The sequence below is a fragment of the Arachis ipaensis genome, chromosome B02 (assembly GCF_000816755.2).
Source record: "Arachis ipaensis cultivar K30076 chromosome B02, Araip1.1, whole genome shotgun sequence".
Lineage (NCBI taxonomy): Eukaryota > Viridiplantae > Streptophyta > Magnoliopsida > Fabales > Fabaceae > Arachis > Arachis ipaensis.
In genome coordinates this window covers 9,742,710-9,765,367 of record NC_029786.2, presented here as the reverse complement: position 1 = coordinate 9,765,367, position 22,658 = coordinate 9,742,710, and the positions used below count along the sequence as shown (strand labels likewise).

The 22,658-nt window shown below is 31.6% G+C and overlaps 1 protein-coding gene and 1 pseudogene across 3 annotated transcripts; one reads left to right on the top strand and one right to left on the bottom strand.

The window, feature by feature from the left end:
- Window positions 547-22,436, top strand: LOC107624845 (NAD-dependent malic enzyme 2, mitochondrial). Of its 3 annotated transcripts, XM_016327306.2 has the most exons (19): window positions 548-940; window positions 1,787-1,883; window positions 2,045-2,163; window positions 2,241-2,408; window positions 2,566-2,694; window positions 3,050-3,110; window positions 3,301-3,404; window positions 3,509-3,592; window positions 3,706-3,812; window positions 3,936-4,038; window positions 4,337-4,444; window positions 4,625-4,690; window positions 4,843-4,915; window positions 5,007-5,093; window positions 5,187-5,241; window positions 5,344-5,415; window positions 5,737-5,799; window positions 5,912-6,026; window positions 6,548-6,970. In XM_016327306.2, exons 1-19 carry the CDS (start codon window positions 809-811, stop codon window positions 6,617-6,619), a joined length of 1,815 nt encoding a protein of 604 aa, XP_016182792.1. In that variant the 5' UTR covers window positions 548-808; the 3' UTR covers window positions 6,620-6,970. The 3 variants fall into 3 exon arrangements, 2 of the variants coding, with proteins under 2 accessions (XP_016182792.1, XP_020971039.1); XM_021115380.1 differs by lacking the exon at window positions 2,241-2,408; XR_002357053.1 differs by lacking the exons at window positions 5,187-5,241; window positions 5,344-5,415; window positions 5,737-5,799; window positions 5,912-6,026; window positions 6,548-6,970 and adding exons at window positions 21,584-21,617; window positions 22,031-22,073; window positions 22,183-22,436 and having other exon boundaries at window positions 547-940; window positions 5,007-5,152.
- On the bottom strand, window positions 9,382-12,720 carry LOC107624832 (annotated as a pseudogene).

Sequence of the window (22,658 nt, the reverse complement as noted above, 5' to 3'; positions counted from 1 at the left end):
AATTTGTTGTGTATTTATTAAAATAAAAAATTCAAAACTTTCTATAGTAATAAGTTTATTATATGTTTAATGTTCGACACATGTTAATTAAACTTTAAAATAAAAAATAGGTAAATTATTAAAAATGTATTCAAATAATTTTGTTCGTTGACAAAAATACATTCGAATTTTGCTATCGACAAAAATAATCTCAAATAATTTTAAGCGCGATAAAAAATCTAATATTAAATATGTATTTTTTAAAAAATGCTTTAGAGATTGAATTTTGATGCTATTTTTTATAAGTATGATTAGAAAAATGAGATATTATAATAATATTTAATGTTAAATATTTTTATTATAATTTTAAATTATTTAAAAATATTTTTGTCAGTAATAAAATTTAAATACAGCGACAAAATTATTAGAATATATTTTTAATGGTTTATAAAAAAAACATTAGAAACACTAACCAAAGATGTCTGTTGTAATGTCAAAGACTTTGACTAAAAAAAAAGCTCATTGCTGTAATGTAATATAAAATCAGCCAATGATTACTCATTCTTGAAGTTGAATCTGTTTATACTTTATACTCTTTGATGTTTCCACTCCAACACTTCCCATCCTTTTCCATTAATTAATTAATTATAATTAATTTCCCATTTTCTCGGGAAAATTGTTTTTTCACCAGTAAAACCAAAACACACGCACAGTAGCAGCAGCTCAATTTTCCCGAGAAAATTTAGAAGCTTGCTACCATTTTTAACTTTATACAGAGCTTAAAGTTCAGCTCAGTAGTATAGTAGCTGAGTTGAATTTCCCGACAACGATGTGGAACCTGGCACGATTCGCCGCCACCGCCGTTGCCAGATCGAGCCGGCGGTTATCGACGGCGATTCCCGGCCCTTTCATTGTTCACAAGCGCGGTGCTGATATCCTCCACGATCCTTGGTTCAACAAGGTTGGTTTTTTTGTTCAAACTTCAAGTTTTCTTTCTTCAACTTTCTCCCTTTTTTTTTTTTTGGTTTGGGAATCTGGAAAATTTTAGCTTAAGATTTACAGAAAGGAAATAAGATTCGTTTACTTCCCCGCAATTTTTATCCTTAGTTTTTCTATTTCTAGTTTATAAAGCTTCTGTTGAATGTTGTGAATTGCTGTTCGCTTGAAAGTCAATATTTTCGAAAAAAAAAAAGAAATTGGGTTGATTTATATTGAAAATGTTCCACAAAATTTTGATGAAGTTTTCATGGTTGTTTTTCTTTCTGAAGACTTGAATGGCTGAGAATTATTAGTTTTTTTTTTATTAATAAATGCTATGTAGGTTACTACAGACATGTAGTTTTATGGAATTACACTACTCTTGTAATGGATTTGAATATGGTGGTTATATGAAAGTGGAGGCTTGTGTTTGGATTGGCTTAAAATAGGCACACACTAGAAAATTTTGAAAGTAAAATGTTTATTTCCCCAAATTTAACCAAATCCAAACAAAAACAAAAAAGAAAACAATTCAAAATAGCCTGCACACTAGAGAGGAAAAAGTGATTGCTTGATCATTAATGTCATCTACTTTTTACTTGTTAGTGGTGTTTGTGTGTTTTAAAGTTTGGTTAAATGCTGAACATGAATTCATGTATTACACATACAATTTGACATTAGAATAAAAATGTAAGCTTCTCATAGAATGTTTTACATAACTTTGGGGTCATGTCAATTGTTCATGAAACCTTTTCACATCATGTCATCATGGTTTTGGATCTAAAACTCAAGTTTTTCTCCAACTCTGTTTCCAAATTCTTGAATGCAGGATACTGGGTTTCCTTTGACTGAACGGGACCGATTGGGGCTTAGGGGCCTCCTTCCTCCTCGTGTCATTTCATTTGAGCAGCAATATGATCGGTTCAGTAAGTTTAAGCCTACCTGTATCATATTTTATGTCTTTAGAATTTTGGATGCTTTACTCTCAGTCCTTTTTCCTTTATTCTGAAAATTACATTATAGCTTTTACTTATTTGTAAATTTCCTTTTTGTTCAGTAATAATTTGATAGCAATATATTGTTTTAGTGAACTCATACCGATCTTTGGAGAAGAACACTCAGGGACAACCAGATAAAGTTGTTGCCCTAGCCAAATGGAGAATCTTGAACAGACTGCATGACAGGAACGAGACATTGTACTACAGAGTGAGTTGATATGAAGTTTTCTTCTTAACATGAGAGTATATATTATTATCATGTTGATTTCTTCCATTTCGCTACAGGTGCTTATTGATAATATTAAAGAGTTTGCCCCTATAATATATACTCCTACAGTTGGATTAGTTTGCCAAAATTATTCTGGGTTATTTAGACGTCCACGTGGAATGTATTTTAGTGCCAAAGATAAAGGAGAGATGATGTCGATGATCTATAACTGGCCAGCTCCTGAGGTATTGCATTAATTTTGTTTATGGCAGTATCCTTTTCTTTCGTTTACTAAAGGGAAAACTCTTTTTCTTGATGTTTCTTGGTATATTGAGTAGCAAAAGTTGTTTGCATTTATTCATTTAATGTGTTCGGTTCTTGTCATCTTACACCTTTTTGCAGGTAGATATGATTGTCTTGACAGACGGTAGTCGAATCCTTGGCTTAGGTGACCTTGGAGTTCAGGGCATTGGAATACCAATAGGAAAACTTGACATTTATGTTGCTGCTGCTGGTATCAGCCCGCAAAGAGTATGCTTTCTTTTCTCCGTATATCTTTTGCTTTCTACCTCTTTTCTCTAGCTCACATCTGCTGATGGTGGGAGTTAACTTCAGTTTTGTTCACGGTGGCCCATGCTTGGAACTAAAATTATTATCAACGTATACTAGTGGATAGGATTACTACCCATGCTAAGATACCTTAGGACATATAATTTATTAATATGCTTTCTTTAATTATTTCAGTTTTATTACCTTCTGTGATGGGTGTCATTTACAAAGGGGTTTGACTATCTTAATTTCGTTTTGACTTCATTAAGATCATCTACTAAGTAAAAACTAGTAACTTTTTCCAAGTTATTATATGTTGAATTTCTTAATGTGGCAGATACTTCCAGTTATGCTAGATGTTGGAACCAACAATCAAAAGCTACTTGAAGATCGTCTTTGTGAGTAAAATGTTTCCTGCCAGATCTTTGTTTTCTTGTTTAAAACTTTCGTTTGTTGATTAGTTTATCCTTACTTTGCAATTATATTTAGAAACTACTAAGACCATACCAAAAGCTAGCATGTGAATTAATCTTAGTTGATCTTGTGAAAGGTATTGGTGACTGTTCTGATGTCATTTTCATGTGATAGATTTAGGACTTCGACAACCAAGGTTGGAAGGTGAAGAGTATCTATCAATTGTGGATGAATTCATGGAAGCTGTTCATGCTCGATGGCCTAAGGCCATTGTGCAGGTTTCTTTCTTTCTTTCTTTCTTTCTTTCTTTCTTTCTTTTTATTCTTTTGGGCACATAGCTATTATCAATTGTATAATTAGATGGTTGTGATAATTTCTTCAGTTTGAGGATTTCCAAATGAAGTGGGCTTTTGAAACTTTGGAACGATATCATAAAAGGTTTTGCATGTTTAATGATGATATACAGGTGAGAAAATGATTTAAGACTTTATTAATCAAGAAAATCTTGAAGGTTGTTATCTACTGGACTGTTTTATTGAAGTAGCTACCGAAACTTAATTTTTCCTTCATGTCCTTCAGGGCACTGCTGGTGTTGCTCTTGCTGGAATATTGGGATCTGTAAGAGCCCAAGGTCGGCCATTGTCTGATTTTGTAAACCAAAAGATAGTTGTGGTTGGAGCTGGGAGGTAATTGCAGAACTTATTATGATCAACCTTAATATTGGGTGTCTGATTTCATTTTGTTGTTTCATCACATTCATTATAGATTAGCTACTTTTGTGTCAAGAACATTTCTTCCCTGGCTTGCAGTGCAGGGCTTGGTGTTCTGAAAATGGCCATCCAGGCAGTTTCAAAGATGGCAGGGTGCAGTGAAACAGCTGCCAAAAGTCAATTCTTTTTGATTGATAAAGATGTATGCTTTCACATATTTACTAACTTTGTCAGTTCTTTAAGTTGTAATGCTTGAAACTATAACTGTTTATGATCGTAACTATACTAAGATACCCAATTCTGATTTTGATTGATCTTCTTGTAATGCTAGTATTATTTTTACTCTCTTTTTCCATCATATTGTTTGTCTTGATATGACTTAATATAAAATGCTGGAATTATAAAATAAATAAATGTGTGCAATCAAGTGTTGGATGCTGCTGTTTTGTATTTGTATTTAGTTGCATTAATCCTGATGACAATGCCATTTCTGTATGCAGGGTCTTGTCACAACTGATAGGAATAATCTAGATCCAGCTGCAGCTCCATTTGCTAAAAACCCAAGAGACCTAGAAGGGCTCACTGAGGGTGCTAGTATAATTGAAGTGGTAAATTTAAATGATTCATTGAGTGAAACTCTTTTGTGTCAAGGGTTATGTTATGATATTGAAAACAATTATTTTGGTATAAGATTACTTAACCATCTACCTATGGTGATGCTGATCTTGAGGGTCACGCATAGTCATATTCATACATCAAAATTGATTGTTGAACATATTGATGTTTAGGTGAAGAAGGTTAGACCACATGTTCTCCTTGGTTTGTCTGGGGTTGGTGGCATTTTCAATGAGGAGGTAATTATCTTGTACAATTCCACTTATATCATGTCCTATCCATGAGTGAACTATATTAATAATATTTTTTTATTGATATGTTAGAATGCTTGGTGTTCTGTATGTGTTATTCAGCAATTTCTTATTTTAATAATTGTGATCATTAAACTCAGGTGCTTAAGGCAATGAAAGAATCTGTTTCAACAAAACCTGCCATCTTTGCCATGTCTAACCCTACCATGAATGGTTTGTCTGCACAAGGCTTAATAAACTCTCACAATTTCTTAATGTAATGACTGTTTTTAATTTTGACATTGTCGTTGGTGTACCTGGACAGCTGAGTGCACTGCTATTGATGCTTTTAAGCATGCCGGTGGAGATATCGTATTTGGAAGTGGTAGCCCTTTCGAAAATGTAGATCTTGGTAATTACTCTCAATGGTTTTGAGTTGAGGCTTCTTGTCTACTTTACATTTTTCCTTAGCTGTGAAGAAACGTCCGATTAAAATTTTATGCAGGTAATGGAAAAGTGGGTCATGTAAATCAAGCCAACAACATGTATCTGTTCCCAGGGTAGGACATGCTTTCAGCTTTCTTGTGTCTTATAAATTTTTATGATCATTCTTATGGTTGGAAATATTGATTTAGTCTTTTATTTTAAACTTTCCATTTTAGAATCGGTCTAGGATCACTTTTGTCAGGTGCTCGGCTAATAACAGATGGAATGTTGCAGGCTGCTGCTGAATGGTATGCACATGTTAATGTGGACTACTTTTATTAGCATTCATGGAAGTTTGGCAAAATCTCTCTATTTGATATTTATAGTGTTGCATTCTAGAATTCACTAAGCTGCTAAAACCTAAAGTAATTAAGTATATTGTCCTTGTTTTACATGCTCAAACATTTATCTGTTCGCATTTCTTTGATGGATCAAACAACACCATATTTCTATGCTGTAGACCATATCCGTGTTTAACCCATGATAATTTGTGGCATCTTCTTGCAGTCATGATGACATGACATTCAATCTTTTAAAATAAAATACTAACAATACTCTCTTTCTCACAGCCTTGCTTCATACATGTTAGAGGAAGATATCTCAAAAGGAATCTTGTATCCATCCATTGATAGGTAATATTTTCGTCACTTGGTATATTTGATTTTCCATTTTTGCTTTGTTGATTGATTGTTCTTATAGCTGATATTATTGGCATTCTCTGATCAATACTTGTGGTTGTTGTAGCATTCGAAATGTAACAGCAGAGGTTGGTGCTGCTGTTCTTCGAGCAGCAGTTGAAGACAACTTGGCAGAAGGGCATGGTGATGTAGGGCCCAAGGAACTTGCAAAGATGTCAAAAGTATGTGAAATTTTCATTTACACGCTTTATATGATACTAGTTGATATGTTATAGTCTGCAAATTAAATTATTAAATACTATTATTTTATTATGAAAATTAGTTATATGATTAGTAGTAGAATGTTTAAGTAGTGGGTACTTTTAAGTTATTATGTGTATAGAGAAGTTATTAGAGGTTAGGGACACTAGTCATTTTTAGCATCAGAAATTGGACACCAAATCTTAATCCCCTTTATATATGTAATACATAATACATGATAGTTTTGCATATACTATCTATGTTGAATGAGTTGCCTAAGATTAACAGTTAAAGTTTACATCCAAATATGGCAAATTAAGTTGTTTGTGATAAAAGTGATAACATACCTCATGTCACTCAGTATCTTATTTTGTATACAATGTTTTTCCAAACTTGGCAAGGTGTTGAAGTTCTAACAAAACTTGATATTTTGTACTATTAGTCTTTTAATACCCTATTTTATATATCAAGCCTTATCAGATGTGGTTTATGCTGGTTGCAGGAGGAGACGGTGGAGTATGTCGCAAGAAATATGTGGTACCCTGTGTATTCTCCTCTTGTTCATGAAAAATAGAGTCCTGTCTCTCATGTACATTTTTTTGAAGACCCTGTGCAAGTGCTCTCTATTTTTTGCTGAGAAATGATTTTGGTATTCATTTTGCTTTGTATGGAGTCAACACACTTACACACAACTTTCTATTTTTGGGTTGGATATGAGACTTATGTCTAGGGGTGAGTACGGGTAGCGGGTACCCGATTACTCGTCCGAACTCGAACCGAACCAATTAAATTGGTTCTGAAACCAACGGGTAATCGGGTCCAATCCGAACCAAACCGATAGCTTTTGTTAGTGATTGATTTGGGTATCGGTTTTTGGGGTGTGGAACCCGAACCAACCCGCGAACCCGATCATATATTAATTAAATAAAAAAAATAAAAAAATATATATGACTTTTCCATTAGACAATGATTATTCATTATTAATATGTTTTAATTTTAATGAGTTTAGTTTTTAATGTATTTGGTATTTAACATGTTTGGATTATTTCTATTGATGTTACATGTTTATTGTACTTGTTGAATTTTTAAGATAAAAATTTGTTTTTTTTTATGAATTTTAAAGTCATCGGGTATCCAATTATCCGAACCGAACCAATCCGTTCTTAATCGGTTTGATTTGGTTCGGGTACATGTACAAAAAAATGCAAATCGAACCAAATCGAACCAATTATATTTTGATCGGTTCGATTCTAATTGTATCATAAACCCGAACCAAACCGATCCGTACTCACCCCTAGTTATGTCATGTGTTATGTGTATCACATATTTCATCCAATAATAGAATATATATCAGTTTTGTGTGACACAGATGAGCAAGAGTAACACATACACATCTTTCCATTTTCCAAGTTTAATGTGTATACCATATTTTGTAGTGTTGTATACTATATACTAAAGAAGCATATGCATACTAATTATATAAAAAAAAGGCTGAAATACAATCCTTTTTCTGGAGAGATATATCAGTAATTTCAAATCTTTTATTGATATTATTGCGATGTAAAAGAAAATGTTCATTATCATCGACCGTTTCAAGTAATGGTAACAATATCAATTAGGGGTGGCAATGGGTAGGGTAGGGTAGGGTTTGGATCCAATCCTAACCCAATCCGCAGGTTGAGAATATCCCAACCCTAACCCTACTCGCTCTTAACCCGCGGGTACCCGACCTTACCTGCAGGTTACAAAAAATATACAACATTATTATATAATTTGATGATAATTTAAAATAAAACTGATTTTTATGTAAAAAAAAATATTAAATTATCAATTAATGATTTTTTTTTAGTGGTTAAGAATCTTTTGCATTTAGTGAGAGATCTTTGATTCAACATCCACTTAAAACATATTTTTATATAAGTATATAATATAAACATATATAGAGTGCGGGTTGGTCGGGTAGGGTTGAGGCTCAACCCGCACCCTACCCGACCCGCACAAGAACCTTACCTGCACCCTACTCTACCCGCTGCGGATCGGGTTGACAACCCTACCCGATCGGGTGGGGTCGGGTTGGATACCCGCAGGTAGGGTACATATTGCCACCCCTAATATCAACACTATATGTTGGTAAATATTCTTGAAGGAAAAAGTTAAAAGAATGATTTTAGGATGCGAAAATTTTAGAGTCTTTCTATCCATTTCATGTTCTGTGTCGGTTTCAGATTAATATCAGTATCAGTAAATATTCTGTCAGCAATGAACTTAAAACTTGAGTGCATTTCTAATTCAGAATCAAATTTTCTTGGAAATATCCTATGATAGAAAGGGCTTATAAGTATAAACAACTTTTTGAATCTTATGATTATAAAAAGTAAGGCTGTACACGGGTAAGATTGAGATTAGTACAAAGAGAGAGAAGTTTTCCTCTACAAAAACTTGTTTTTCCATTCTGCTTTGAGGTTCTACGAAGGAACCTACTAAATACTGCAGAAAAGTTCTAACAGTCCAAAATTATGTTGTCTAATTACTGAATGAGGCTATTAACTCTATTTCTGGATAGTTTTGGCATCTCTCTTTCCTTTGAAGTTCAATAATATTGGTATCCCTTAGAATTAAAATCCGGATGATATCATTGACTCTCTTCTTTTAAATTTTTCATGATTCTTGAACACAACTTTTATTTCTTTTGGTGCTTTGCACCTTTGAGCCTAGCCGTGACTATAAGTGTTTTGTTTTCAAGTATTACCGCCTGATACATAAACACCACAAGCACTTAACTGGGGGAACCCTTTGAATTCGAATTTAGCTTTGCTTAAATTCCCAGACAGTGGTGCTCAGAGCTATTTAATACCTTTGAGAACTCTCCCTGATTCAATGTAATCGAACTTGCATCATCAAACTCTCCCTGATTCAATGCACTCAAACTTGCATCATATATTGTTTATATTGTCGAGAAGATGAGAAGAAAATCGCTTGGTTGTAGAGCTTTTTTGTTATTATGTGTTTATATCGGATCTTTTATTTAATTATTAAATTTTGTCTAAATTTACAATTAAATTAAATTAGATTTAATATCCGGTCAATTCCAAACAATTTATAATATTTTCGTTATATCAAAAAATAAAAATAAAAACTCATCTTCTGTATTAGATAGTTACAAAACAAAATTAAAATTGAATTTATAGTTCAAATAACGTATTGAAGGCTGAACTATCGTAATTACACTATATAAATTAACTAAAATAATTTCATGATCTTAATAATTAATTAAATCAAAATATCAAGTCTTTAGCATTAGTTAGTTATAAAACATAATTAAAATTAAATTCATAGCTCAAATAATGTATTTTTGGGAGGGAACGTAGGCCAACATAAAAATAAAAAAGATTAATCTATCCCAGTTTCTAGGGAGTTTAGGTTTGAACATAACCAATTTGTCTAGCTTAAATATAATATACAAACTCCATATGAATATGACAATATGGGAATTACAGGTTGTTTGCAACAGAAAGTTACTTTGTTTCAATGACTTCAATACACAACTTGCAGTGTTTGTTGCCATGCCATCCATCTCAATTCTAATTTCTGAACTTCATCCTAAGACATCAAAGCCCCTGAACGGCTGAACCCAACATTTAGCAACTGTAACCACCACCATGTGCGAATGCAGAAAATTTTAGCCGATAATGATATGGTGTTTGAAGAGAAAATTAGTTCAGGGAAAACGAAAAGTTATAACTAGGGGTAAAAAGATTCCCATACCTAATGTCCACGAACTTATGAAATACCAACTAACATAAATAGTTAGCCTAAATAGTTAATTTACAAACAAACCCGTGATTGATTTCAACCGCGGCCAATATTGCTGGTGAAATAAAATAAACCTTAAGCACTGCTCCAAATTATTGGCTACTTCTCTCTAAGTATCAAATATTGTTCCAAGTATTTATTTAGCCAAGCGGGGTGCAACTTTTGGAATGGCTCATGTCTCAGTGTGAACACTGAAGTGAACAAAGAGGTCACTTGCTGAAGCTGAAAGTCTTCATTTGTTTGCAGCATGGCACTCTTTCATCCTATACAAGGTCCAACAGAGGGGCATCTGAAAACTATATGCAGACCAGTGAAACCAGCTGCACTTCAGATCAGCTGCAACAACCCTGCACCGGAAAATAAACCAAGCAAAGTACTTATATGACTAAAATAAAGCCATTGTGAATGAATACTTGTAAGACGAGAAGAGATGTTGGCCCTGTAAGTAAGTTGAATACACAAAATGCTTTTGTCTGTAATTCTGAACTTCTGAGGATCATTTCTTGCAATACAAAGTTTCCTCAATCCTCCTAATTACTATACTCAGACTGGCACCACTTTCCAACATTTTAATGGCAGCTCGGTGCGCAGCTCTGTGCCACTTGGGCAAATTATAAGTTTGTAAAACCGACCATCTTTCTTGATTAGACATCTTCTCGAGGCAAGAAAGTTAAGGCTGAAATTTCAGTATCACGTATGAACATATACCATCAGAACAGGGGTGTCGATTGTGCACTGTGGAGATACCTCAGTTAAAGATAATCGGGGCTCCAAAAGAAGACAGATGTTTCTGAATAGATTTTCATCATTTTCTCCCCCCTCTGCCTCACCATAAACAAGAGCTTCAGCTGCAATGCCTGCAAAAAGCACCATGCAGTACCTAAAGCACAAGTTACATACTACATTAGTAACACATGAATGCTTAGTGGAAAAGAGAAACTCTAGAAAATAGAAAATGTGCATAACGGGAAAGGATTAGCTCAAAAGGTTCCAGACAATCAAACTTTTCTGCTTAGTATCTTGTCAAAGAAGAGCCAGTTTTGGTGAAGGGAAATACTTCGACACACAGAAATTGACCAGAACAGGAATCATAAGAGTGAACATTTTAGCAACTGTGTGTATGCAGTACGCCTATAACATATATAACAGGTTGATAACTAAATCCAGAGTTACCAACAAAATCAACTTAACTACTTGTCGAGCAATGAACTTGTAATTAAAAGATTTTATTACATGTTTACTGGTTTTGTATATTGATTAGCTTGATATTCTTGTTAATAATAAAATATTATGTATTTATTACCTTAATTGTTTTCACCCATAAATAAGTTATGCTATGTATCATATACTTATCACCACACAGTAATACACAAACCTTTTTTTATTTTCCAATCTTCCCTTCTGGTTCCCGATAGTTTGTTTGCTTAATTGTTTCTCCTTGGTTACCACCAGTTGTTCTTTTTCTCTTCTTTCTGCAATTGCCACCCTCCTAATATGAGTTTGATTTTGGAATAAGATAATCGGGGACAAAAATTAAGAAAATAATTACAAATTACAAGTGAAAATTGAGGGAGAAAAACAATAGAATGAGAAGAAAATTAAAAGAATAAGAAAATTTTACCTCATTTTCAATTATGATTTTCGTGTCTGTTCATTTTGACATTTTCATTAGAATCTAACTCCCACCAAGAACCTCCATCATCCTTATAGTCATCATCAACAACATAACAAACACCTTCAATATTATCATCTTCTGATTCTTCAATAACCACATCAGCCGGATCATATTTCCTTTTATCCACCTCTGGGTTGTATTTCCACTCTAACCTTTTCAAAATATCACATCCTTCCAGTTCTCAACAACCGATATAGCCTCCTTTCTAGCTTTCCCCATTAGGATTTCCTCCCAAGAAAAGGAGGTATCAGCAATCCTCTTCAATACACCATCACTAGTATCCCCGATGACAACTGTCTTTAGACATCGTAGCTTCGCTTCCCTTATTACATTAGCGAAATCATAATCATCCGACACAACTACTATGCATTCAACCCACCTATGATCCATCATATCCACCATGTGACTTTCCAATGCATGATCCGCAGTTGTGGCTTATCCAACACAGACTGAACCCAAAATCCTGCGCGTTTCAGCTCATCTGGCCAAACCATACCCCACCCTTGGAGTAAGAATATCCCTTGCAGTCTTCTTATACTTCTCCATCTTCATCGAATACTTTGCCACCAACTTCACCCTCCGGTTCCCCCTTGCCGATGCTATCTGGTTCACCCTTTTCATTTGCTCGCTCTCATGTAGCTGCTTGAAATGGTTAACAAGCTTCTCATTAGTGTAAAACTTTCTCCCACAAACCCTGCAAACATGAGACTCATTCCGCTTGATGACGCCTTTGCTCTCCAATCGGTTATACAGCTCCTTCTCTTTCCTCCACTGCCGAACAGCGTGTGGGACACCGGTGAAAGTGTGACTATTTGCATAAGCTACCATATGCCTAACAACCCCAAATGAAGATGCAACAATTCTAAGCTTATTGGCAACTTCAAAAGGTGGAATTGAGTTTGGTGGCTTGTTATCTAAGTCCCAAAAAATCCCTACCCTATTGTTATTCCTATTTGGTTCCAATTTGGGGGTTTTATCTGAAGCACCGGAACCCCAATTAGGTTTAGAATGAAAGCATTTAAAGGAACCATATATGTTACGAAATTTGAGAATTGAACCCATAAGAAAACGGTTCTGTTCTTCTATAAATATTAAATACTACAACTTCCAAAAGAAACCATTTGAATAATCACAGCATACAATGAAGCTTCAGAACTTAACTGCGATCTGTCAGTGAACGAAGGTGTCGATACTAATTTATTAAATTATATAAAATAATTAAAAATTTTAGTTTTTAATTAAATTTTTTTCAATTAAAATTTGTTTATCTCTTTTAAAAAAATAAAAAATATTATTTTTTATCCATATAAAATACGTAAAAGATCGAAATCAGAGTCTACAATTAATCAATTAGTAGAATCATCGACATAAAAATAAACTAAGTTATTTGTTAACAACTCACAAATATTTTAAATCAAAATTAAAAGAAAAAAGTAAATTCGTGCAATATAAGTATTTGTTTATTAAAATAAAAAACACAAAAACATCACTCAAAATCTACTTTAAAAATTATATAAACTTTATGAAATTATTAGACATAAAATCAATTTAACTTGTTACACAACCATTGTAAGCGGAAGTTATTCAAAGAAGACATCAATAAAAGTAAAATGCTCAACAAACCATTTAACGGTTTCAAAAAGTTTATCATCTTATACACTCAAGTTACGAATTGCTTCAAATAGTTTAGAAGTCTGCTAAATATGAGGTCTTGTAATGATAATAGCTGTCGAACCTTCTTTAAATTTTGATGAATTTTTATCATTTGCTTTTTGTTTTTTACTTTTGGAAAACGAAATATCAGTAAATGGAGTGGCACATGAAACTTGTGTAGTTGGAGTTGCTGGAATACTCTCATTCTCATATTCAAAAGTATTGAAGTTCTCTAAATGAATTATATTATTCACTTGCATCTCATTAATATTATTAATATTGATGTCCTTTTTGACCATCTTCGTAATCTTTTTTTAATAGTCCCATTTCGATGTCCAATTGCTATATCTTTTTTATATATCTCTCTAAGAATGTTCAAGTGATAAAGAAATTTCTTTTTAATTTGTCTCAGTTTAGGATTAGACTGAAAACAAAAAAAAAATAATTATAACCTAGTATACATTTAAAACATGTATATACAAATGCTAATGAAAAATTAATATTAAATAGAAGTGTCATGTATATTTTTATTAAAGTTTTTCATATTTCTAAAGTAGCTTCAAATGTCTTAATAGTTTCATTTCATCCTATTTCACTTTTAGATTCTAGTTCTTTTGCTAATACCATTTGTTTTTTGAGAGTCTTTAAACAATTTTGTACTTTAATCTTATTGATACTTAAAGAAAATTTTTCATTAATTTTTTTTATTGCTTTTCTATAAGCTTCTACTGAAAATGTTCTACCTTTCTTTTGTTCTTTATTCTTTTGTTCTCTGAGAACTTTCAAGTAACAAATCATCCATATCTATGATCCATCTAAAATATGCATTTGGTTCATTTTTTTTAACATCAATAATTTTCTAAGTATTCATACTGCTATCTATTTTTATATCCATAACAAATTTATATCATAAAATACACCAATAATTAAAAATATGACATGTTAAAAGTAAACATCAAACAATACATAAAGTAATGGTCATTGTATAAACAAATAATAATTCAAATGATACATAAAATTCAAGTTCAATACAAAAATACCTAATAATATAGTCTCTCAGAAAGACTTAAAATTTATTCAATAATGTAATCGTTCTACATTTATGCGGCTATAGAGTCCCTCAAAATTTCTCTCATTCGTTCATCTTCACCTCTAACAATTTCAATATTTATAGAATTTTGTTCAGACACACTATTAATATCCCTTTTAATTTGTGTAATAAATTCTTCGTCTGGATCAAAATTTATTAAGAAGTTATCCAGAATGGAACAAGCTATAAAAATTCCGCTCATAGTGTCTACATCATAACTAGCTATCTCTATTATGATAGAAAATCTATTTTTCATAATCCCAAAAGCTCTTTCAATTACATTGCACAGTGATTAATGTCTTAAATTGAATAATTCTTTTGGATTTTTAAGAGGGTGTCATGAATATTCTTTTAAATGATATCGAAAAATTCGATATAGATTGATAAAGCCAAACCTCAACATATATCCAACATCTGTTAAGTAGAATTTACCTAAAAATAGAATTTAAACTATTTACTTAATTAATACTAGAAGAATATTTATTAAAAATAAAAAAATTATTAGAAAATTAATACCTTGAGGAACAACTAGATTATCTTTCCTACTTAGTGGATTATCTAAAATTTGTGAATCCGAAGCCAAACCTTCTCTCCCAGACATCATATAGAAAAATTTAAGTCAAATGTACAAACTGCTAATACATTTATTGTCGGGTAATTTGTCCTTCAATTCCTCTATATTTTGACACATTTTCTTTTAAAATTTTAATATGAATATATGTTCTATCTTTAGCACTGATACAATTCTAAAAAATTTTAATAAAAATTAGTGATATGACCATTTGAAAATATAATAAATATATATAAAAATAATAAATAAATTTTATTTTTAAACAAATTACCTTAAAATATAGATAGAATCTTTTTTGACAATGAATTTCTGATGGAACAATTGTACTATTTGGTTGAACTAAAAATTAATATGTGTTATTATAGCTTTAAGAACTTAATGAAAAATTAACGAAAGAAATGAAGCATATCTACAAGGAAAGGAAGAAGAGTAGAGATACTGTTGGGAGATGAAAAATTTTGATAAAAATGAATGAGTAAAAAGAAAAGTAATTAGATTACATGAATATTTTGAACATTTTATATTTTAAGTGAAATCCTAATAAAATAAAATTGATGAGTTTGAAAAACTCTAAACTAATATTTGTGATGACTAAACATTATTAATGTTATTAATTGCAAGAATATTAAATCATATGTGTTGAATGAATTAATTTTAATGCAGGTTTTATTTGGGCCAAAACATAAAATAAATATTGCAAGCCCAAATCAAAACCAACATTCAGCCTAGGTGTATGTTTCTTATAATATGTGGCTGAAGCAATTTGTGATTAATTGGGCCAGAACTCAAACATTGCCATAAGTCCAATCAGTTTGGATGAATCAAAATTTTATTGGGCCAGATTAAATGTTGTTGCTACTAAGCCCAATTTTAATTTTGATGAATGTTCCTCATGCTTAGGGCTGGCAATTCATACCCTACCCGCGGGTACCCAACCCGTTCGGGTAGGGTAGGGTACGGTCCGGGTATGCCTGCGGGTAGGGTAGGGTACGGGTTTAGGGTGTATCTTACCCTACTCTACCCGTACCTCAAATATAACATATATTTTAAAAAAATTAGGTATATAGTGAAGGAAGTGAGAGTTAAACCCATAACCTCTCTTATGTAATGACTTACAATAAGTGAACAACCACTAAACTAGTTAGTTAATTTAGTAATTTAGAGCATTAGTTTGTTATTTTTTATGTTATTAATATGTATAAAATTTGAAATGATTGAATTTTATATTTACTTTGAAAAAATTTAATATTTCTGCGGGTAGGGTTTAGAACTTTAGGGTGCGGGTAGGGTTAGGGTTGAGAAATTCTCAACCCGCGGGTAGGGTAGGGTAGAGTTTTAATAGAATTTTCAATCCGCGGGTAGGGTTAGAGTAGGGTCCAAACCCTACCCTACCCTACCCATTTAGAGTAGGGTAGCCCTACTCATGCTTGATCCGAAATCAAGTGAAGATGAAAGCAAAAATTGCTTCCAACGGATCCAAGCATTTTACCATGTGATGGATTCCAAATTTCATTAAATTATCATTTATTGCATGGAAATATGAGAGAGAAATTTGCAGTTGAATTGATTGATTGTCATAGTGCTGCACGCTACCAATAGCAAAGAAAGGGAAATAAATTAATTCACTTTAGTTTATTTGTTCAAAAACACTTGAATGCTTCTCTTTCTACATTTTCTATTCTCTCATCTATTTCCTCTTTTCGGACAATACCCAGGAAACCATGGAAGCAAAACTTAGTTACCGAATTGAAGGAAGAGCACCCTACAAGACCATCTCAATGATGGCAAGAAAACATAAAAAATGTAGTGGCTGAGATTCTTATCACTTGTAGTAAGATTTTGTGATGAGATCTTAGCTTCTCCATACCAAAAATGGAGAAGGAGATTCGGCCAGCAGGAAAGAAGATCTTGGAGGAGATGGCTTGTCACTACTTTTGAGTTCACTCATCACAGAAGGTAGCTAGGGTGGCTGCGTGAGGAAGGAAGCAAAAGTGGAGCAGAATAAGTCATCATCATCATGAAGCATCAAGGGCCAGAAATCCATCTTGGAGAGCAAGCCAAGAATGGAAAGCTCGGATTGATGAAGAGTGATGACCAAGAAAGGACTAGAGGTAATTTCATGTTGGTTATTGCATGGATTATCTCTTCTCTCTCTCTGGCCGAACCGGTTCTGTTTCTTGGAGAATAAGAAGTTGACTTGGTTTTTGGCTTCAAAGGTGGAGGCTTCCATCTTCTATAAAAAGAGAGAACAGCCACGGTTTGAAGCAAGGAGAAAGTTTGAGAGTGCAAGGCACAGAATTCTCAGAGCTACCTAAGCTAACAGTTTTCTCTTCTCCTTCAATGTATTCTGTTTTGTAATTTTCTGTTTAATTTTGTCATGTCTTGAGTCTCATGGAAAAAGGCAAACAGTGAGATTTGTATGAAAAAGCCATAGAGCGAAAAAAGGCAGAGAGTACAAAATTAAAAGAAAAAGCCATAGATGTCCTTAGAGTTCCTTTGTTCATCTATGTTGTGTTTCATGATTCTGTGGGAATCCCCTTGTAAGTTGGGTTAGCACTTTACAGATTGTAATCAGGAAGATTATAATGAAATTCCATCATGTTTGTGATGGAGACTGGATGTAGGCTGCACTGCACTTAGCAGCTGAACCAGGATATATCTGGGTGTAATTTTCTCTCTTCTCTACTCTATTTCTGTTTCTACTGCATAGGAGCTAAAACCGAAAATATCTCGTGTCAAGTGACGAGACAAAAAGAAAAGTCTCGTGGTTAAGGACGAGACAAAAGAAAAAATCTCGTGGCTAGTCACGAGATAAAAAGGTAAAAAGTTTCCAAAGTTGGTTTCAAAGGTTAGCAAGTATTATCAAGCAAAAAGGGGGCTAAGATTCAACCCCCTTCTTTTAGCCACTGATAACCATAAAAAATTTTAATTCAAACTCGATTGGATATGAATTGATTTTAGGAGAAAATAGTGAAATTGAATTGAATTTCATTTAAAATAATTTATTTTTTTTGTTTCAAACGCGGGAATTCAATTCAATTCTTGTAAAAATTTTGTTAAATTCCAAGAATTTTCAAACATCCTGCAAATACCTACTCTTTATAAAAGTTACACACCAGTATCTATTGTAATATGCTACTTTTAAAAAAATATATCTTATAAATGAATAGAAAAAAGACTTAGTTTTTGAGTTTCAAACTCAGTCCAATGCTCATGCACATATCGTTATCTATAGTAATTGGTTAACGGCATAGCAACTCATGCTCTAGAATGCTCTCTCTCCCTCCCTCCTTCTCTTTCTCTCTGAACAACCTTCACAACACAATGTGAAGGAGTGGAACACTGGATGATTGAAGATGATAGAGTGATTAAACCAATCAATAAACTGATTAAGCAAATAAAATTTAAAATTTCACAATTTTGCATAATAAATAATCTATAATATATCATTAAAAGTTCACAAACAATTTTAATTATCAAAATTTATAACTAAATTATCCATCTTTGATTATTTTGTGGTTGTTTTATCTTCAATAAAATTATCTAACAACCATTATTTTAGAAAATTAACTCAGACAAATTATCCATTAATAAAATTAACTCAAACAAATGAACTCAGTAAAAAAAATTCAACAGAATCATTCAAATTAACCAACAACCATTATTTTAGAAAATCAACAACATTATTTTAGAAAAGGATAAATTACTAAAAACGCACTCGAATAATTTTGTCACTGGCAAAAATGTATCCAAATTTTGTTATCGACAAAAATACTCTCAAATAATTTTAAAACGCAACAAAAATATCCAACATTAAATATGTATTTCTAAAAAAATGTCTTAGAAATTGAATTTTGATGCGGATTTTTGTAAGCATGATTAGAAAAATGAGATGTTTTTATTCTTAAAATTTGATAATTTTTTGCTAAGTATATATTTTTTGTGATTTTTTAAAAGTATTATTGGTTCTTAAAAAAAACCACAATATATATATATATAGCGCGAAAAATCACCAAATTTTAAGGATAAAATATCTCATTTTTCTAATCATACTTGCAAAAAACCGCATCGAAATAATTCAATTTCTAAGGTATTTTTTGAAAATACATATTTAATGTTAGATTTTTTGTCGCATTTTAAAATTATTTGAGAGCATTTTTGTCGATAATAAAATTCAAGTGCACTTGATCTATTCATTGCCAAAATCCTATTCTAAACACAATAATTGACAATTTGACAATGAAGCAACTACAATTTTTTCTTCCTTTTTCAATCTAATAAGTTTTTTTGTTTTGTTTTATATATTCTCTTTTATTATAGTGCTATTTAATTATTTACATTTCATCCAAGTTAGCAATTATTCGATATTCTTTTGATACAAATATAAAAGACAAAGTATTGTATACTTTTTATTTTAGCGCAAAAGTTTTCAATAATAACATAACATATTATTCTGCTAACGAACTATAACTTAAATGACATAATCTTTTCATATTCACTTAGAGGCTAGAGGTCGTAATTTCTTACTCGTAACTTTAACAAAAATATATTAATAATTTATTCATATGTCTGCACAGGTAAAATAAATAGAGATCATTATGAGATGAATATAAATTAAAATTATTAAAACGGAAAATAAATTAAAGTGTATATGTAGTTAGATCTTTATAGAACAAATTCTCACTTCATGACGAAATGAATTCTCTCTTAATTGAAGAAGTAAAATGTGATCTCTTATTATTAATTTTATAAATAAAACAAAAAAGAGCAATTAAAAATCACACTTTATTTCCTCAATTTATTTTTTTTACAATTGAGAGGATCTATTTTCTTTGACTAATAACACACAATTTTCTTGTCACTATTATTTAATATATAGTAGCAGATATTCATGGCAAGTGTGTCAAAGGACATATGCTTACCAATATCTATTTGGTATGATTTTTTAATTGTGGACCGAGACTTTTCATCAATTACTATTTTTAATTCGGATAGAAATAGTACTTCTAAAAAATTTTATGAATCACATGAGTCTAGATTCAAGAGATATAAAAATTATAATTATTTTACATAAAATTAATAATAAAAAATTATTAAATAATTTAATTAATTTGATTAAATTTTAAATTTTTACCATAATTTATGTAAAAGGCTAACTTCTTGATTACGGTTATAAAACTAAAACAAATTAATCAACTTAAAAACTCAAACCAAACTGTGAGATAATACTTAATTTGGTCCTTGAATTTGTACGTGAATTTTAATTTAGTCTCTAAAATTTTAATTTGTTCTATTTAGTCTCCAAATTTTATAAACGTGCCTCACATTAGTTTCTGAGATGATTTTTAGTTCAAAAATGATAATGGAGCGTTGAAATGAATAATCAAATACCATACTGAAACCTGTAAAATGATGTAATTTTAGTTTTGGTATTCAAATAACTAAAAAATGATGTCGCATCACTTATTTTGTTAGGTAAAGTTTTAATAAACACCACTTATGATATTGTTTTTGGGTTATTTGAGTGTCAAAACCAAAATGACATTATTTTAGGGAGTCTAGCTTGGCGTTCGCCTATCCATAACAGCATTCTATTAACGTCTATACATTGAAAATTATTTCAAGGACTAACATGAGTCATGTTCACAAAATTTAGAGACTAAATAAAGGCAATTAAAATTTTAGGGACTAAATTAAAACTTATATGCAAATTCATGACCAAATTGAGTATTATGTCACCAAACTATACTCAAATTGATTGTTATCTCAGCAAACTTGTAAGACGGAAATCATGGCAAGTGGCATACATGCATGGAAACAGTGCTCATGAACTGAAGCCTTAACTTATCTTCGTTAGAAACCAACAAAGCCTCAAATTAAAGATGGAACAAGCGCCACAGAGGTAAAGTACACCACTATTTTTGCTTGAGACACTAGCATTTTCAATGCTCTTTTCTTTTATATACATACTTCATCCCACTTCAAACCCTATCTGAAGCAAACAAAGGAATTGGATCTGTTTTGTTTTAGTTTCTATTTTCAGTATTTTTTTTCTAAGAAAAATGAAGTTACATTATTTTAGTCAACTATATATATATTTGGGATTTTCTCATTTATTTTCATGTTTGTTAGTTGCATGTTAAGGATTTTTTTTCCCTTACAATTCCACTAAAAAAATGTAATTGACTAATTTGTTCTGAATTAATAAATTAAACTTCTCGTATGAAGCTCTGCATGCTAAGAGGTTTAATTACTATCAAGTCATGTTTAGGGTTTATGTTATTAATTTTGGATACTAACCAGGAATGAGTTCATTGCCTTAATTAATAACCTTGACTTGGTAGATTAATATTATTCTTGAAGAAAAGAATTGCATTTTGTAGATCAACAATGCAGGGATTGGTGGACTTGTGATTAAGGACAATGATTTGGTCCCTCAAGTGTTATTGAAAAGCAGGGTAAGAATTTTACACCCAGTTTGGTTCATATTTTTTCATTTTTCAACATTTTCTATTTTAGAATTTAAAAAATATAAACCAAACACAAGCTAAGATGTTTTCTTAGTATATTGAATTGGGTGAAATTTTTAGGAATTATTAGATGATGTAATAGAGAAAGCCGGAATCGTTGAAACATTCGAACTAGCTGAAGAATGCTTGCAAATAAATTATTATGGTGCTAAAAGAATATCTGAAGCCCTTCTCCCTCTTCTCCAATGATCTGAATCACCAAGAATTGTGAATGTATCATCCTCCCTATGAAAGTTAAAGGTAGGATACTCTCTTTATTTGTTTGTGTTTTTTTAAGGTTTAATTATTCTAATAATCTCTATAATTTTACTAATTATGTGATTAGATTCTTATAGTTTAAAAATTTGTGATTAGATCTTTATATTAGGTAAAAATTTGTAATTAAATCTTTGCTAATGATTATTTTTTAGAAAAAAACAGCTAATGCTAAAAAAAGACCGAATGGAAAGTTTTTATCTAATATAGAGACTCAATAGTCAATACAAACTTTTAAACTATAAGGATCTAATTAAAATTTTGATGAAATTATGGAAACCAACAGAATAATTGAACTTTTTTTTAAGAAATTATTTCAAACTTGGACATAATAAAATTTTATTTGGAGAAGGATCTTTATTTATTTATTACCTGACTTATAAACTGTCATACTGCAGCAGCATTAAGATCATGGTGGAAGACCGAATCATCACTCCAGTTGTAAGAAACTTGAATCCTTCTAGAAACTTGATTCGCAATACTCAACTTGCAATGCCTCTGCCTCTGCCTCTGCCTCTGCCTCACATGATTTTATGTGCAATTCTTTCAGATTGGAGGAAGGCTATAGTACTAGTGTTATCAATTTTGGACATTCGACACAGCTGCTTTGACAAGTATACTATTCTAACCCATTGATGGATTGCAACACACATAATTTGAAGAGGTACAATTCTTTTTTAAGTTTCCAATAATCTCCTTATTACTAGCTTCATCTATTTTTGAGGGTTTCATCATAGTAATAGCTTACTTCCATTGTTTCCAAGTTGGGTGTCTTCTCAAATAATTCAATTGGCACTTTAGACTTTTTTTTGCTCATCATCATTAAAACGGTAAAGTTTATGTTGCCTATTATTATGTAGTTTTTCAATTGGTCACTTTTTACTTTCTTTCTCCTTAAAAAAAAAATCAAAACCGATATTATAAGTTTAGAAGTTAAATGAAGAATTTAAGACAACACGCATACTTTTCAAAACTGATGGTCTTATCAAAACTGATGGTCTTATTGAGAATTGTATAATACATAGA